Below are 19,138 nucleotides of genomic sequence, written 5' to 3' on the forward strand. Positions count from 1 at the left end.
TGACCTCACTCGACACTCCGAACGTTGGGTGCAAGACGTTGTTGCTTTGCTCTGATGCTGGTGCTATAGCAAACTGCGCGTGATGGAAAATGCACTAGGGTTTGGATATACAGTGGGGAGAACAAGTATTTGATAACCTGCAAAATCAGCAGTGTTTTCCACTTACAAAGCATGTAGAAGTCTGTAACTTTTATCATAGGTACTCTTCAACTGTGAGTGACAGAATCTAAAACAAAAATCCAGAAAATCACATTGTATGATTTTTAAGTAATTCATTTGCATTAAGAATTCCGGCTTGTATTCACTTTTGTGAGATACTGTATATCTCCAGTGATGTTGTCCCAAAAGTCAATGTCTGGACCAACCAATAGCTCTGGGTTAATGGTAATGTCCATGCTAAGCTCAGAGCGCGGTCCTCCGCCTACAGAGAACACAATTCCTTTGGTGAGGCTTGCTGAAGACCTGGACGACTACACTCTGTCCCTAACCACGGCTGACGTGAGGAGTGCTTTGAAACGCGAGCCTTCAGTCACTGGGGCCGGATGGCACCCCAGGCCGTGTCCTCAGGGGTGCACCGACCAGCCAGCGGAGGTTTTCACCACCGTATTCAACCTCTCCCTGTCTCTGTCTGCAGTCCCCTCCCGCTTCAAACAGACCACCATTGTCGCTGTACCGAAGAAACCTTCCGTCACCTGTCTGAATGACTACCGCCCTGTAGCACTGACCTCCACCATCATGAAGTGCTTTGAGCGGCCGGTCAGTACTCACATCTGCTCCACCCTTCCTGACACCTTGGACCCCTTTTCAATTTGCATACCACCCGAGTAGATCCACAGACGATGCCTTCGTCCTGACGACACACACCGCCCTCTCCCTCCTGGAAAAAGGTAACACATACATGAGGATGTTGTTCGTGGACTACAGCTCTGCATTCAACACTATTGTGCCGCCAACCTTGTTCCTAAGCTCAGGACCCTGGGATTTAACAGCTCCCTTTGCAACTGGACCCTGGACTTCCTTATGGGCAGACCCCAGGTGGTGAGAAAGGGCAAACTCACCTCCTCTGCACTGGCTCAATGATGAGACCTCTTACAGAGAGGAGGTAAAGAACCTGGCTACATGGTCCCAGGACAACAACCTCTCTCTCAACGTCTGCAAGACTAAGGAGCGGCATAGGAATTTCACGAGGGCCATGGCAGGTTATGGTCTGTTCACACTGCTGCTGTTCACACCTCCAGACAGTTTTTCCCTTAGACCATAAGGCTCCTCAAGCAGCAACACTGACTTCTGATCATACTGATCACACATGAACATTCCAGATGCTCTTTTGTCTTTTCAGGTACATTCAATGTACATTAGAATATTCCTTTGCGTATACCATTCATAAGTAGATAACCCTCATATGTATTTACAATGTTCAGTGCTTCTACCCATATTGTTCATATTTCCCATCCTACTCTTTCTAAAATGACTGCTAGTTTACATTATGTATATTATTGCCATAATTGCTATATCTGTAATAGTTAATCATACTTCCCATTTTGCTGCTAGTTTACAGTTTGTATATTATAGCATTTAATGTATATTATAGCATTTATAAAAAAAAAAAAGCTATATTTTTGCTTTGCATATTTTTCTTAATTCTTACTTGGTAGATGTCAGGTGCCATGTCACAATAATTTCATTTTGCAGGATAACGCTGTATATTTCTGTACAAATAAACTTTTAAACTTGAAAACTTGAAACTTACATGTTCATTTAACCAAATATGTAAAAAAAAAAAAAACAACTTTTCTGGAGGAGTACTTACATTTTCACATGAAAGTAGATATAAAATTGTAAAACTGCTTATTAGAAATGCACCGTCAATTTTGAGATAAGAGAGTGGGGCGTGTTCAACTTGGTAAATATGCATTTCCAGTTCAAATCTGTGTTTGAACTGGAAAGCAGGTTCTACAAGCAAAGCAGAAATGTTGACCACTCAATATAGTGGACATTGAGACACTGAAGCAAGTGATGGAAACTCTTGAACACTGAAATTAAATAATGGTGAAAAAAGTTATTTCACCCACTGATAGAGCAATGCCTTTTAGAAAATTGGTAGTAGTTTCATGATTTACGCTTCAATGGGGGGGTTACCCCTTTAAGAGCTGAGGCATATAAAGGTACCACACCCTGTGCTCACACAAGTCGGCGCACCTCGCACCTCTAAACTATGGAATGTTGTCACCGCCCATACTTTCCACTGATTGGTTTAAAGTTGTATTGATCCCTCCCTTCCCCATGGGACTCTCGCCCAGTGCTCCTCCTATCCCAAATCAAAGCTCGTCTGCTTGAGACGGGACAAACTAATAAGTATGTTATTTGACTATTTACGGATATAGCTGCTTTTTAAACCTGTAGGCTACTCACGGCTCCTTACAATGCTATTCACAAATCGCAAGTGAACTTTAGGGATCCATTCGATAAGTTAGGCTTTTTTTTAAGTTAGAAAAATATATAATAAATCCTGCTGAAGTTGTTTCTCTGTCCTTAAATATGTTACTTACCAGAGACAAATTAAAATACTCTGTAGTAGCTGGTGAGCAACTTTACTAAACTAACATTCGTCGGTGTTCAACTTTTTTGGGGGGGGGATCTCTCCCTCTTATTTTTTAACATGCAAGAACGATTTCTACTGAGGATGTAGCCTACATGGTGATAATATATTTTGGTGAATTAATTTGTGAACAATTCAATGACTTTAAACGGAATTAATCAGTCAAGTTGATCCCAACGCGTTATCTTGCGTACCTGTCAACGAATTTTATCAACCCCACTCCCACGGGTCCCCTCTTGTACTGTCTCCCCGTGGACCGTCTGACGCTTCGCCTGGTAACGGTGATGGGGTGCCCGTGGAGTCCGGGAGCTGTCACGGTTTGGAGAACAACCGTTTTCCTGCTCAACATTGTGTGCACTGTGTTGGCCAAAAGACACGTCGTATACTGGAACTCCACTAACTCAAGGTGAGCCAAGTGTTAATAAAACAAAAATGCTGCCAAGAAACGAAGTGAAATAGTTCTGGGATTGTTCATTTGGTAGTCTATGAACTTCACTTCCTTTTCTCCCTCGTTTCTGCATGAGTAGTCCATGTCATTTTGCATTAGCCTAGATGCACAGATGGGAAAACACTGGTAGTAGTCCGTACTGGCATAGCCTATTAGTTAACTTCGTGCCGAACATTGTGCTACGTAACCCGGTGTTTGCTTTACTGTGCTGCATTGAAACAGAAGTCAGACTTCTTCCTACAGTCTTGTCATAGGTCGAACATCCACCCTTGGTCATAGTTGGTGTCAAGTTTATCTACACTGTCCTTTTAACACCTGGTAGGTGTCCATATAAATACACGAAACACTTTAGCAACGTTTGGTGGGTGTTAATTGAAATCTTTTTTTTTCCGGTTTAACCCAATTTTGGCCTGTTCATCTCGCCAAAAAAATCTAACCAAGCCATACTTTTTTTATGACACTGCTCACTCAACCAGAAAGTACTAGCCAGGACCTACTACCTTTTACAATGCATTCACCACGATGGAGCCAAGAAGAAGTTGCTAGAGCGAGACCAGGCAAGACCCTTGGTCCGACACAGATTTCAGTTTGTGCAGATAAATGGCCCCAGGGCGGATTAACTTTGTTATTACAGGTCTCTTTGGACCATACCACTAACATCAGATTTATATATTTATGCATGTAAAGTCAGGTCTGGGTATCAAAGTCTTCAGTGTTGATTGCAGCCCATAGAGGCTAACATGCATGAGTAAGGTTCTGCTGACGGCTTTGTCCAAAACGCCTGCATAATCATTTACTGATGCATAACCAACTGCCAGCAAAAGCTGTTAGTCCAGACGACGCATTACCTAGTTTGAATGAATCTTCCCTCAGTAAGGCAGTAATAGCTTTTCAGACATCACTGGATTGGTGTCACCTCTGTTAGAGGAACCCCTGCTTTCATCTCCAGCCAGGTTGGGTTGGTGATTAGGGTCCATGCTAATACACATGGTGTGTTTCACTCCAAACCAGCTCTGTGTTTAAGTGTCTAGTTGCTGATGAGAGGATGATGTGTAGGTGTTGAAGTGTGTGTGTGTTCTCTCATGCATGTGTGTATAAGTGTTTGTGTATCTGTAATGGATTGAGGTCATTAGTCAGGCAGAGAGAGGCTCACCTGCAGGTCCAGGTGTTACCAAGCAGTTAATTGAAGACAGGAGCTAAGAGCCTTGGAAGCTACAGCATATCCAGGTTTCCCACAGCATCTTGACTATCTGGCCTGAGTGGAGCGCCAGGGGGCCTGACCAACATATTGGACTGGGATCATCAATCACTGAAATTTCTGACTGAATCTAACTGAACCTTGTTATAATAGGCAGATAAAGGTTCCCATCCAACAGCTTCATTAATCAAACCCTGTTATTTCCTTAAGGAAGGGAGGAAGGAAGGATGTGTTTTATAGCATTGGACCAGGGCCCTGGAACTGTGAGCCGCCTAAATGTCCTGGAAACACCAGCCCACTCCTCTCTGTCAGGGGATTCTGGGAGGGTCACTCTGTGCCAGGGAAATACTTTGTGCTGCACCACCACCTAATCAGAAACCCATCAGTAGTGTCCGTGATTCTGCACCCTAGACAGGTTCCCCAGGGGTCGTGTGTGTGTGTGTGTGTGTGTGGCTTGCTTTCCTTCCCACTTTCCTCTGCCCTTTCCTCCCCCTCTCTCTTTGTCAGGACCTGGATATGGGCTGTGTGATTAGTTTAGATTCAGACATTTTCCCCGAGCTGCCGTTGAGGAGCTATAGGCCATCCTGAGGCCCATAAACCCGACCATGCGACCACTGCCTCTTGCCTCCTCCGCAATACAACACACTGCAGCACGGAGGTGTGTTCTCCTAACAGTAGACCCAGGGTCAGGTTATCCATTTCAAACCCCTTGCTATAACTGTTACTACAAAAATGTCCCCAAATCAGTGACCGTTTGCTGAGTCCAACTGCAGTTAGGGGATAGTTGAAAGGACGGGGAGGCGGATGTTTAATATTCACACCAGAGCTGCCTTCTGTTTTCTTGAGCGTTTTCTGCATAGAAGGATTTTTTTACTGAAGGGCATTTCCTCCAAAACATTGTTGAGCAGGTACTTTTAGGCGTGTACGCTGTGTTCGACGTGTGGCTCGACGCAGCGGGTGACACATTTTAAAGGCAGCAGTGCATTTTGAAACCACAGCCCAAACCATTCCTGTTTTGAACTGATCGTTCAGTACCGCGTTGTTTCTGTTGAATTGAATGTTGTATCGCGTCTCTATGTGCTGAACGCAGCCCAGGATTCTACGGTCACAATACACGGCAGGACACCGTTAATATCGATGATTTAGGACCTTGCCTTGTCACAGTTTACCATAGAAATAAGGATTTATGGTTTTAATGAAGTAAAAGCAGTGATGTGTGAACAAAGGTTCATAAAGTCGGCCATCTTGTAGGTAGCTGGAAGAATGGACCGCAGCATGACGGCTGTAGCGTACCACAGCTTTACCGTACATTTTAATTTATACATTAATAAAATACATAGATGTGTATATTCATAAAACCGTTTACATTCACAAAATTATAAACATAATTTTAAGCGTAACATTTCAATTATTCTGTAATAAGATTAATTGCATTAGTAAATGAAAGTTAAAATCAAGGATTTTCTGCAGGAGGGGTGTATATATTGGTATTTGGCTTCACTGTTGAACAGCAGAGTCATGAAGCAATGGATATGCTCTTGGTGCGTCAGCCCGCCTATAGCTCAAGGTGTTACCCTGTGTAGCAGGCTGAGGCTAGTTCTCTGGACACATCTCCTGGGGGTTGGTCTACCCGCTAGTATCTCTGAAGAGATGCACCATGTCTGTAAATATAAGGCTCTACTCGTTCTGCCACATTCTTTGCCAGTTGCATTTCACACCTAATGACGAGGTAGTACATCTAAATGTAGAGAAGTGCGTAGATAAAACAAGTTTTGTTTGGTAGCTTTTTTTTATGGAATAGGAGTTCTGTAAAAATGTGCAAGTAGTCAACATATTAGTGACTGGGACAATACACGGGGAGGGATATATTGTTCATTTACGTCAATGTTTTTGGTGCTTCACACGTTCCGCGTGGCGCTGAGGGTCTGTCTTGATGTGGGAAAGATTAGTTAACAATGGCATTTCTGCATCTTCACTGAGAAGTCCTTCATTACATCTCCAGTGAGTAACGTGCATCATGTCAACCTGTGTTCAGGCACGTACTAAACACACACTGAATTGACAGCTGATGCTGTCTGTAATTGGGACTAGTCAGGGGAGTTATGGTTGCACCTGTACTTGTTTCTCTCTCTCTCTCCTATGTGACTCATTCACTGATTGACTCACACACTCTCTCTCATTCCTGTGTGTGTGTGTGTGTGTGTGTGTGTGTGTGTGTGTTTGTCTCTCTGCTCTGTTGCCTAGCTCAGCCCTAATTTTAGCCCTCCCCTGGTAAATGATTAACATGGAGAAGCTGGGAACTAATCAACAAGACCACAGTGTGGTAATTACCACTCTATTCCCTGTCCTGATAACAACATTCCTCCTTCATGCCTCTCTCTCTCTCTCCTGTTGATGATGCTCATTCATTGTCTTGTCTATTGTAGTAAACTGTTGTTGTAAAGCATTATTGTGTGAGTGTGGTTGTGAGAAAGAGAGAGACCCTGTTTTTGTGTCCTCTAGCCCAGCCTCGCCTTTCTATCCAAAACATTGTGCTGCAATGATTCCAGTGATTTGACGCAGGCTGGCCATTATGCTGCACTAAAGTTTATTTCAGTGGAACTGTGTGTGTGTGTGTGTGTGTTTCCTGTCACTGAAGCAAGACTACGACCTGCTAGTGCAAAGACCAGCACTTAGCCATGTTCACAGGAAGTCTCACTTTGCCACTTACAAAACAGCACACTCCCTAAAAACAGGGATTTCGTAAAGGTTTATTTTCTAGTTTTATTTTTACAAATTTAAGGAACATTCTTTAAAGCGTGACAGACAGGTATGTTTTAGATTTTATTTTTTACAAGCGAGGACGGCTTTTTAAATGTGAACTTTCCTCCCACTAAGCAGTTATAAGGCTTAACTAGAAGGGCCAGCCCCAGTAGATCTCTGCTGTCAGCCTGTGCCATGGGAAGGCTGCCCAGTTCTATGACAGAGTATCATTTAAATGGGTCATTGTTTTCTTTTTACTTCATTTAGGTGTGTCAGAAAAGAGAAAAGACTGTGCTGGGTTTATTGTTCTCAGGTTTTGAAAGGAATCGAAAGTGTAATGTTGTATTATTCTGTGACTGCACTCTGTATACATTACCCTACCTTGTAAATTATTTTACAAGTGTGTGTGTGTGTGTGTGTGTGTGGGGGGGGTAATCCACAGTATTGTCAGACTGATAGAATACTGGTGTATAACCCCTGAATAAAATCTTATTTAAACAAGCTGCAGAACTGTAAATTGTCACGACCGCACATAGGCATACATACAGGACACACATGTAGTACACACACTATTGTAAATGAGTTTTTGGTGGAGAATGAATGCGTGGCCTTGTACTCTGTGTGTATCAGATAGTTGCTGTGCTGGGTTTATAATGATTAGAATACCCCTGGTCAAGGTATTTATGGAATATCAATACCAATTTAAATTGTAGATATTATCACCGTTTTTTTTGCATTATCACTGGACTACATATGGACACAAACCTGCCCCCAGACCCGACGTTCACACGCTCTCTGTGTGGGGAATTTTGAGTTCATTATTTCTGAGTTTATTGGGCAACCGTAGAGTTTATTTAGCGACCATATCTAATATTGACTGTGGAGTAAACGTCCTAGTGTCCTGAGGCGGAGGGCGTTTGGTTTGCGGGTCTGTCGGCGTAGACGCTCCGCCTCGGCGCCTCACAAAATGGCTGCCCTGTTGCCACTGCAGCCTGGTTGGATTCCGGGTAGTGTCACACACAGCCCTGACCAAAGTGAACCAATAGGCAGAGCACATTTCCCCTAGCACCGTCTGGGTTAGGGGAGGCTAGAGCAGGGCTGGCCGGGTAGCTCAGCTCAACGAGCTTCAGCAGCTCTGTGTGGTGGATCAGATACCTGCATGCTGCAGGCTGTGAGGTCCCTGGTCAAACAGTATTTTTCCCAATGCGTTTATGCAGCCGATTTCCTGGCGAATCGCAAAGGGTTTTGAATGATGTCATGATCACTCTTTTGCGTGATGTCTCCGACTGCATTAAACATCAACAATATCTGTCATTTGCATGTGTTTTGTACAACTCTATTTCGTAGTGTCATTGACTTTTGGAACATATCTTGCATATCTGGTGTTTTGGTAGTAGCGTGTTGACAAGTCAAACGGTTAACACATCCTCAATGCTCTCTGCTTAACCCCCGTCCTCTATTGCAACACATACAACATTTGGTATCATTGTACATGTGTGCGCCAACAATTGTTTAATTCCAAACCCCTAATCCTAAACCTGACCTCCAATCCTAACCACGATCTAAAATGGTCTCACTATTAGACAGGCGCACACACACACACCTCAGAAGTGTTGCCAAGCAGCAGCCAGGGAATTCCCTGCTGTAGAGAACATGCATGAGTATTGATCGAAGAAGAGGTAGGAGACAGAGACACCGGCTTCATAAAATAGTACAGTCTCAGTAGCCAACACCATATCTGACAGAAATCCTGTGTTTCACATGATGGTTGTAGATTTGTGTGTGTGTGTGTCTTCTATTGATAGGTTTAAAATCGTGGTTCATTGAAAAGTTGTGGAATATCTCTTCAGCTGGGATATTTTTTTTTTTAATTTTTCGGTTTAGTGCAAATTGTTATATGCCCTGTCATATAACAATACATGTTTTTTGTTAGTGTTATCTGGTTTACTTTATTTTATTCAGACTGTTCACCAACATGCATCAATAGGACAACTGTTTACATGTTGGCCATGGACAGGCATGCTGATGTTTTGGAGTAGGTTGTAGAACATCTTTTAAAAGAGGAGGGTATTTCTTTGCTTTTTGATGTTGTACCATTTAATGTTTCCTTGTTCTGACCTTTTTTCTTCATGAATTGCAGTCATATTCATCACCATGTATTCCAGTCTGTTGGTATATACAGTAGACATCACACATACAGTCTATTGGTATATACAGGAGATGCGCACGCGCACGCGCACACACCCACTGCGCTAGTACGCTCATGTTGCGTTGACACTCATTAATCTTTCATGTAAGTAATATTGCAAACGCACTCACGCACATCACTTCAGACTCAGCTGTAGAATAGTGAACAGAAATAAACACATTTCTATCCCCATACCTTTCTAGTGCCCCACATCATATTATACTTTCTGGGATAACCTGAAATGGATATATAAAAAACTTTGGACAAAAACTTAAAATATGAAAGAAAATATCTTTGTTCCGCTGCCTACCCATCTCACTGCTTTTTAGTAGCCTACCCGTCTCACTGCTTTTTAGTAGCCTACCAGTCTGTCTCTGATGGACTGTCTCTTTTTCTGTCTGTGTCTCTGTTTGAGTTTATTCCTGTTTTACTATTTAGACATCAGTTAGTAGGAGGTCCATCTAGTGCGGTGTGTTCTGGAAAGTAGAGTGTAGCTGTCCGCAGACCAGGGCGTACTTCACATTGGTTTATGGTGTAATAAAGGTTTTTGCGTCAAGATCCTCTAACACATTATCTACAAAGTCTACAGTAAAGAGTCCTTAGTCTGGCTTGGCTGTGTGTGTGTGTGGGTGTGAGCGACTGAGTGTGTGTGTGAGAGGCGTTTTCGTCCTTATCTTGTGTGTTTTTCACTGTTTCTGCTCAAGTTCAATCAATATACAGTAGATATAAAAGTCTACACACCTTTATTGAAAATGTTGCTTTTGTTGATGTAAAGGCTGAAATCAAGATAAATCATGTCAGACATTCTTCACTTTTAGTAAGCTCTTGTAACCAACAGTATTTAAGTGAAAAACAAATTGATAATTTCTTGGAAGGATAATAATAAAATATTGTGCAGACCCAACAACTAATGCCTTGGAAGCACCTTTACCACAGATCACAGTATACATTTGTTTGAATAGGTCTCTATCAACGTAGCATATCTGGACATTTCACTTGTATCCCACAGTCCTTTGCAGAGTTCAATTTCAGTCAAATTACGAGTCAATTTCAGTCACTCTACTGATTTTCTATAGGATTGAGCTCCAGGCTCTGACAGGGCGAGTCCAGGACCTTGATATTGCCTTTTGCAAGCCATTTCATGGTTACTTTGGCTATGTACTTTAGATCTTTATTGTTTAGAAAAATGAAATTCTTCAAAATATCTTAATATTTACAGCTATTCTTAGTCCCATCTATCCTGACCCAAAGCCTCTTTCCCTGAAGAAGAGAAGCAGCCCCATATTATGTAGGTACTGTAGGTACTGTAGGTACTGTAGGTACTGTGTATTTTGGGTGATATATCTTTTGGAAGGCCAAAGCATTCTATCATGGTCTCATCAGGCCAATTTCCCAAATAGTTGTGAGAGACTGAAAAGTGTTCTTGCAAGAAATACATACAGCCTTGGATATTCTTTTTTTGTGAGAAATGGCTTTTGTCTTGCCACCTTACCTTACAGATGTGTGGAGAATGGTTTTAATATGCAGGGTTTGACCAGTTCCTGACATATATCTTTTCAGCACTTTTAAGGTTGTTGTTGTTGTTGGCCTCTTGGTCATTTCCCTGATGATTTAACAATTTTTGAGAGATGTCCTTGTCTTTACTGTAGAATGTCTTGGGGATGTCATCTTGACTGTTCTTAATCGTGGTCTTAACATTGTTCCATGATATATGTAACGCCTTCTATATTGAATGTTCCTCTTTTGATCTGTACCTTTCAACAAGCAACATGCGGCCAAGAAACCTTCAAGGAAATCCTACACAAATCACATTTTATTTAGGTTTAATCAGAATCCCTTAAACTGAAGTTGAGTTGCAAATAACCTATGTATCTTCAACATCTGTAAAAACAACAATGGTTGTACATACTTATGCATACTTTTATTATGTTTCAGAGGAATTATCATATTTCTTACTTAAATGTTGTTAGATACAAGATCTTACTGATCAAGTTGAAAAAAAGAATCTAACATAATTTAAATTGATTTCAGCTTTTATATAAAAATAAGTGTGTGTAGTATGTACTTTTAGTATGTACTATATCCGCTGGTCTGGTCAGAACAGAAGGCCTTGAGATAAACCATATGAATAGCTGATATTTAGTACTTTTCTAAGGTTGTATTGTTTATATTGTTTGATTATATTGTTCAATCTGCTAAAATGAAAACCTATCATATCTCTGCCGCAGTATTCTGGCATTGATGTCAACGTATCACAGCCCCCCCCCGACCCCCCCCCCCCCCGCCCCCCCCCCCTCCTCAGAGATGGGCAACACACCGACCCCCCCTCAGAGATGGGGAACACACACATCAGCCCCAAGAGATGGTAAAAAGATTAGACCTGTGCTAGTGGAAGCGAGGGATGGAGAATGCGTTAGGAAGGATGGCAGAGAAAGAGTCAACAGATTTCAACTCCCCAAACGGCAAGGCAAGCCCTCTAGGGATGCAGGGGGGGGGGTGTGGGGGTGGGGAAAGAGGGAGTGGGGGAAGAAAGGATGTCAGCAGGTATTATTATCACTGTCAGGAAGGAGTGTAGCTACACGCACACACTCGTACAAATTCACATGCACAGGCTCGCACACACACGTTACCTACATACGCACGCAGGCACTCTCTAGCACACACACACACACACACACACACCAGTAACACCATGGCTGCTGAAGGAACCCTCTGGGAAAAGTCAGAGAGGCGATTCGCACCACATTTAGATATTGACACAGTCTGTACAGTTTGTGTGTGTTTGTGTGTGTGTGTGTGTGGCCAATAAAGGAATTCTTGAACAAAATATTAATGGAATGCTGCGTCATTATTCAAACACTGCTACTACTGAAACAAACACCACTCCTACTCACCACTCCTAAACAACACTACTAATAGCACTACTACTAACACTACTACAAACACTACTACTAGCACTACTACTAACACTACTACAAACACTACTAATAGCACTACTATTAGCAATACTACAAACACTACTACTAGCACTACTATTAGCAATACTACAAACACTACTACAAACACTACCACTAACACTACTACTAGCACTACTACTAACACTACCACTAGTACTACTAATTACTACTAGCACTAATCTCACTGTTGGAAGAGGCAGTGTAGAGTCTGGAGGTTGAGGTAGGGCTCAGATTGCTAACTGTCGTACCCCCAACAGTACACATGATTCAACCTGTCATCAAATCATCAGGCCCTGAATGAGATGAATAAGGTACGTTTGTCTGAGTCTACAACAAAAATGTGTGCTGTTGGGGGTCCTCATGATCCTGAGTTGGGCACCACCCTAGGGTGTGTGTGTCGATACCCAGGTATCCTGAGATTTGATAGGATGTTGCTGTCCTGTAAGCTTTTCATAAAATGGTCCATATCTTGTATATCCTGTTCACATATCAACTGAAACCTAAACTTGAATTACAGGTTGGGAATGTTTTTAACTAATATACCTTTGCCTACTTCTTAATGTTCCATTCCATCTTTCTTTATATCTATCTATTAATTCTCTTTCTATATCTCTGTCTCGATTTAGTTTTCCTTCAGTTTTTTGAAGAAACTGTCGGTTCTCATTCTTCAACACACATTTAGTGAGCTTCCTTCAGATCTGTAGCATGTCCTGGTTGTTCTGTCCAACCATTCAGTTACTGGACCACGGTAATCTGCAGGATATTGTTTGGTAACATGAGAACAAACAGAAAAGTGTTTGTGTTTTTCTGTCCGGGGTGAAATAATCACATCTTCTGCATAGAGCTTTCTTTCCAGCAGCAGAACTCATGTTGGATGTTCATTCAGGTGGATGCATATTGATGCATTGTGCACACTCTGTCTAAATAGGCGATAAACTATGGAAGCTGTGGAACTCTGTGCAAGTAATGTTGGCCATTATTTTAAGTGTGCAATTGGAGTGATATGTAGGTTTACAACACATGTAATAAACAATTGTAATTACGTTGTAAAATGTGCTTTATACGGATAATGTGTATCAAAGTAGGTCACAACACACAATACCAATGTAGACAACACCTCCTGGTGTGATTAATCTGGTAATTGTGGTTAATTTCTTAGTGTAGTCGCTGGTCATCTGTAATCCCACATTAAGCAGTTAATCCTTGTCTACTGCTGGAGCATTGTTGGCCTCGATGGACTCTGAACCCCCCCCCCACACACACACACACACACACACACTCCAATCTTCTACCTCTTATCTCTCATTCTCACATGCTTTTTACTAGGATTGCAAGATTTGAAATAAATATTTCGTCATTTTATTGTTTTGGGAAAATGTATGTTCGGTTATTAACAGAATGAAGACATTTGCAAGGTCTACCTTGCCTTGTGGAAACAAGATGACCAAGTAGCTGAGTCATTGCTGGCAGGCAAACCTTTTGACCTCACATTTTAGATAGGAATTGTAGGATTATATCCTTCTTTAAATCAACATAAGACATAAGCTCACCTTCCAGTAAGCGCTGCCTTGGTCTGATAATATCTACATTATTGGGTTATGTTAGGATTACAGTAGATTAGTCTCCACCTTCTGCTTTAGCCTGAGATGGAATCAAGCAAGGAAATACGACCATGTAAACTTTGTTCTTTGACTGACATGGTTTAAACATTCACAACCCTTTATGATATTAGTATTGCATTCGCTATTGTGTAGTAGTGGCGACTTCCCTGCCGAGGGATGTGTGTGTGTGTGTGTGTGTTTCTGTGTGTCATATGGGCGGGGGGCTTTGGGGTCCTGTGCGTGACTAGAGCAGGACAAAGCTGGCAGCCTTGGGGGAGAAGTGGGGGGGGGGCAGATCCACTAGATATGAACCCAATGTGATGGAGAAAGATGGAGGGAGAGAGAGGAGCGTGGACAGGCTGTGACTGAGGGTGAGTGGGTTAGTATGTGAGAGCAGGGAAGGGGGGGGGGGCTGCTTTCTGAAGGATAGAGGCAGGGAAGGGACAGCGGACTCCCTTGGGATCCCTAGGCAGTGACCGTGAAAGTACTTAGATAAACACAGAGAGGGGGGGAGACGTGGACAGAGAGGAAGAGCTAGGCAAGAGTGTTGGGGAAATGTTGATGGGGGGAGGAAATAAAACCCACTGAAGACGGAGGGAAGGAAAGTGAGACAAGAAGTGTGGAACTTTTAAATGGGCTCTGGAAAAGGCTGTCTTACTCTCACTGCTTCCCACCTTCAGTCCCTCCTCCCATCCCTCTCTCCACTTCAATTATTCAGGCATGTCCGCCGTGCTGGGGCAGGGTACTAGTTGTCTTGACATGTCTAAACGTGTGTGTGTGTGTGTGTGTGTGTGTTGTACGCACTAAACGAGGTCTCACAACCCAAAATCCTCTCCTCTGTTCCCTCACTAACAACCACAGAGGCGTCAGAGAGAGGGATGAGGATGGGGGAGAGAGAGAGAGGGCACACCTGGCCAGGTATAACAGCCTCAGAGCAGTGTTAGCACTCAGACTGACCTTCATGTCACAAAGAGAGCGAGAGAGAGACCATGGGTGGGAAAGAAAAAAGAAAGAAGTGGAAAGAGTGTAAAATATCAGAAGAGTGACCCAGTTAGTAAATGATGGATTCTCAAAGCCAGAGCTGATTTATTGGTGTAGATAGTATTTGCTTAGTGAGTGCCCTTTTCAGCAAGCTGAACTGTGCTTGGGGTGTTCTGTATGTTAAAGTGTGTGTGTGTGTGTGTGTGTGTTTGTCGTTTTATGGTCGTCTCTACCGCAATGTCCTCCTTAACAAACTTTTCAGAGTTAGCCTTGTGGATCTGCGCTGACATGCACAGCTGCATACTTCCAGGCATCAAACAGAAGGTCTGTGTTAAGAGCTAAAGGTGTACTCCGTGATCTGACGGACACTGGGTCGGCAGCACAGTGGTCGGGTTCTGCGACAACTATGAGCATTGAAGCGTGCAGCTCAACTTGGCTTTGGTTGGTTCCTGCAGCTTCCAAGCTGTACCAGTGTGAAGTGAGCCTGTGCTCTGTGTGTGTGTGTGTGTGTGTGTGTGTGTGTGTGTGTGTGTGTGTTGGGGGGGGCGGGACGTAATTTCAGACAGCAAGTAAGTAAATCCTGTTAGGTATTTTTACACTCTTTTCTCCGTCTCACTCTGTCTGTCTATCTTTTTGTTTAACTATCTATCCAAATATCTGTCTCTTGTCTTTCTTGTCTGTGTCCGTCTCTTTCGGTCTCTCTGTCCGTCTCGTTGTGTGTGTACGTGTGTATTCCATTCTGTAGATGTATCCATCACAACAACACTGTTATTTAAAGCTCAGCAGAGAGCAGAAACTGAGACATGGAGAGCACTCATTACTCTGAGGTTTGGAGGAAGGCTCCCTGGATGGAGGGAGGGATGGATAGAGGGATGGAGAGATGGATGGGTGGGGCAGAGGTTTGGCTTGAATCCCAGCTTCAGATTGGTTGTTTCCTAGGCAACCGCATGGCTGACCTTATTTACCCCCTACCTTGAACAACGAGTACAACACACTCCATAATACCTCCAGTTCCACCCTGTGTGTGTGTGTGTGTGTGCGTGTGTTTGTGTGTGCGTGTCTGTGTGTGTATTTTGTCCTGTGTGTGTTTGAATTACTTTTTGGAAATAGATTCAAAGTGGAGCTGTAAGAAGTCTGTATTAAAGAATGAACTCCATTCCCAAAGCTAGGTCTGTGGTCCTACTGGACGCATTCGGTTGGAGGCCTGTATCCATGGCGATTGGCTCAATTCTCCACAGCTGTGAGGTCCTCCTGTGTCCTCCTTCTGCTGATGCTGACTTCCTCATAATACACACATACAAAAACTCTGTCTCACACACGCACACCTAGGAGTCTATCCCTAACAGGCATAAAATAGGGTCTGGGCTGTTTCTAAAGCTGACCAGGCCTCTTGCTGACCGTGTGTGTGCATGCGTGTGTGTGAGCGTGTGGTTGTGTGTGTAGTTGTGTTCGCCTGTTCAGCCACCCACTGGTCCATTGAAAGATGTGGGGCATAGAACCGTCCCGAAGAGTCTCAACCTGCAGGTCATTTAACAGGTCCTGCTGAGTGAAAGAGGTGCAGCCAATCGCTTCAGTAAGGCTGAACACACACACACACACACAAACCATTTAGGCTGAACACACACATCACACACACCAGTTAGACTGAAGGAGGGAGTTAGGCCTGCTGTAAGTAACAGACACTGAGGTCATACTCGTGCAAACACACAGCTAACCAGGGTTAGGAATCCTCCTCGCCACGACCATATTTAGTAGCAGCGACCACAGACAGACAGGCTGGAGGAGGACAGACTGGTTGGAGGAGGACAGACAGGCAGTCTTGGGGAAGACAGAAAGATAGACAGGCTGGAGGAGGACAGACAGACAGGCTGGAGGAGGATTGACAAACAGGCTAGAGAAGGACAGACAGACAGGCTGGAGGAGAAGGACAGATAGACAGGCTGAAGGAAGACAGGCTGAAGGGGAAACAGCAGGACAGACAGACTGTAGGAAAGAAAAGCTGTCAGAGGGAGAGGAAGGGGGTCAAGATGCATTTCCTGTTATCCCAAGAGGAAGTGTAGGAAGTACAACACACACCAGGAAGGAGAAGATAACAATAGGAAGTAGAGCCCAGAGCCAGCCATAGAAGAGCATGGAGGGGTTGGCCCTGTGGATGTCACAGAATAGTAGTAGGAGGAGGGACTTGGGCCTGGTATAGGGGCCAGCTGGGGGGGTGGTGGGAGGCCCCAGGTGGTGAGAGGTGGGGGTTTAAGTCTGTGTTGGGGCGTGTGGAGGGACCAGAGAGGAGCTAAAGCACTGGGTTAGACACAACATGTCTGAGCTGCTTATGTGTTTTCCTGTCTCATATGTAGGGAACGAGGCAGACAACAAACGAGTTGATGCTTGATGAAGGAGTGATGGAGAGACTTCATGGGGAACAAAGTGCATCACAATATTATAAAGATTCTATGAAGCAGTGGAGCCTGACAGGGTGTTTCTGCTTATTAGTGTTAGCATTCTTGACTCATTTTCTAGCGTCTTTAAAGTGATGGCAATTTTTTTTCATTATTACTATCTGCATGCTCTAAGAATGGCAACATATTTCCAAGATACTATTGTGTATTTTTAGACAGGGGCCATGGCTGAAGTGTTGAAAGAACGTTCAGTAACAGCATGACACGATCATGTGAAGCAGGGTTGAATAGTTTCACAGACACATACGGGTGGGGAATAGAACCACAGACACAAACGGGTCAGGAATAGAACCACAGACACCTACGGGTGGGGGATAGAACCAGAGACACATACGGGTCGAGAATATAACCACAGACACGAACTGGTCAGGAATAGAACCACAGACACCTACGGGTCAGGAATAGAACCACAGACACCTACGGGTGGGGGATAGAACCAGAGACACATACGGGTCGAGAATAGAACCACAGACACAAACTGGTCAGGAATAGAACCACAGACACCTACGGGTGGGGGATATAACCAGAGACACATACGGGTGGGGGATAGAACCACATACACCTACGGGTGGGGGATAGAACCACATACACCTACGGGTGGGGGATAGAACCACATACACCTACGGGTGGGGAATAGAACCACAGACACATACGGGTGGGGAATAGAACCACAGACATACACAGGTATAGCACAACCAGGACACATTTCTCTGTTGGCCGTGGTGCTTCATGACACCTCTCTCTCTACTTATCCCCCCCCCCCCCCCTTGTTGGGGAGAGATTGTTTGGGCGATGAAACCCTTTAAGGAAAGAATGTTTTCTTCTGTTGTTTCTCTCCTTCCCTTCATCCCTCCTTTCCCCCTCACTCCGCAGGGCAGCCTGTCTCTGTCTTCCCATCCCTCTCTCATAGACCACTTGAGGTGTTGAGCTTTCAGGCACTTGAGGTGGAGGTTGCCGGTAACAGCAGACGAGTTTTACTTGCCTACATCTGACCCTTATCCATTTGGAGACTGAAGACATCTGAGCCTGGATCACTGGCCTTACTCAGAGTCACGGCCCGTGTGTGTTGCTTGTCCGTGGCCTGTCATGTTGCTACACATCATAACCAAATTCCACTAACGATGACTACTTGTTATGCTGTTTTACGCAATGGAAATGTGGCAAATCATTGTGCAACATCATCCCTCCCTCTACACAGGAAATGCCCACACACTGATAGCTTTGTGTACCTGATTCATGTACCAGTACACTGTTTTCCTGTCCTAGTGACATACAGAAATGACTGTGTACACATTTGGCATATATATATATATATGTACACATTTGGCATATATATATATATATATATATATATATATATAGTACATTTTGGAAGAGGGGATGAATGAGTTCATTGTCAGCTGAGAATGATTGGGTGGCTGTGATGATATGACTGCCAGATGGGACATTTGCAATGTCACCAGGATTAACGTCTCTTCTCTTATGATATGTGCCATGGGACACTAAGTGATCACAGAGAGTAAGGACATTCGTTTAACGTGCCATTAAAAACAACACCCTTACCAGGGCAGTGTCCCCGTCAGTGCCCTGGGCGATTGGGATTTGATCTTTAGACCACAGGGGGGAGGGCCCCCTTCTGTACTTTAATGTACTAGTTACAACAGCTACATTGTTCTCCTTTGCACTAGAGTTCTTTGCTTCTTGGTTTATTAGATAAATAAGCTTTGCATGCATAATATTATCTCCTTGTTTTGCGGAGTAGTAAAGTATTAAGTATGCAGGTCATGTAGTTTATAGTAGATAGTATGGTTGGTGCGCGTAGTGTTCTGTATTCCAGGCATACTGCTGAGAGATGGTTGCTTGTTTAATTATTCTCTTATATAAAGGATCAAAGGTCCCTGGCCACCACAGTTAAACTCCTGCATTTCATTAAAACCACACATGTACTCATATGCATATCTTTATAAACTG

At 43.6% G+C, this 19,138-nt stretch overlaps 1 protein-coding gene across 1 annotated transcript in view; it reads left to right on the plus strand.

Moving 5' to 3' along the window:
• The first annotated feature begins 2,337 nt into the window (after nt 1-2,337).
• The window catches only part of si:dkey-246i14.3 (ephrin-A4), a 46,000-nt gene continuing 29,199 nt past the window's right edge, over nt 2,338-19,138 (plus strand). The window contains exon 1 of the mRNA XM_013139279.4: nt 2,338-3,005. Coding sequence (XP_012994733.2) covers nt 2,884-3,005 — 122 coding nt within the window. The 5' untranslated portion in view covers nt 2,338-2,883. The remainder of the gene's footprint in view (nt 3,006-19,138) is intronic.

Source organism: Esox lucius, chromosome 20 (assembly GCF_011004845.1).
Source record: "Esox lucius isolate fEsoLuc1 chromosome 20, fEsoLuc1.pri, whole genome shotgun sequence".
In the NCBI taxonomy this organism is placed as follows: domain Eukaryota; kingdom Metazoa; phylum Chordata; class Actinopteri; order Esociformes; family Esocidae; genus Esox; species Esox lucius.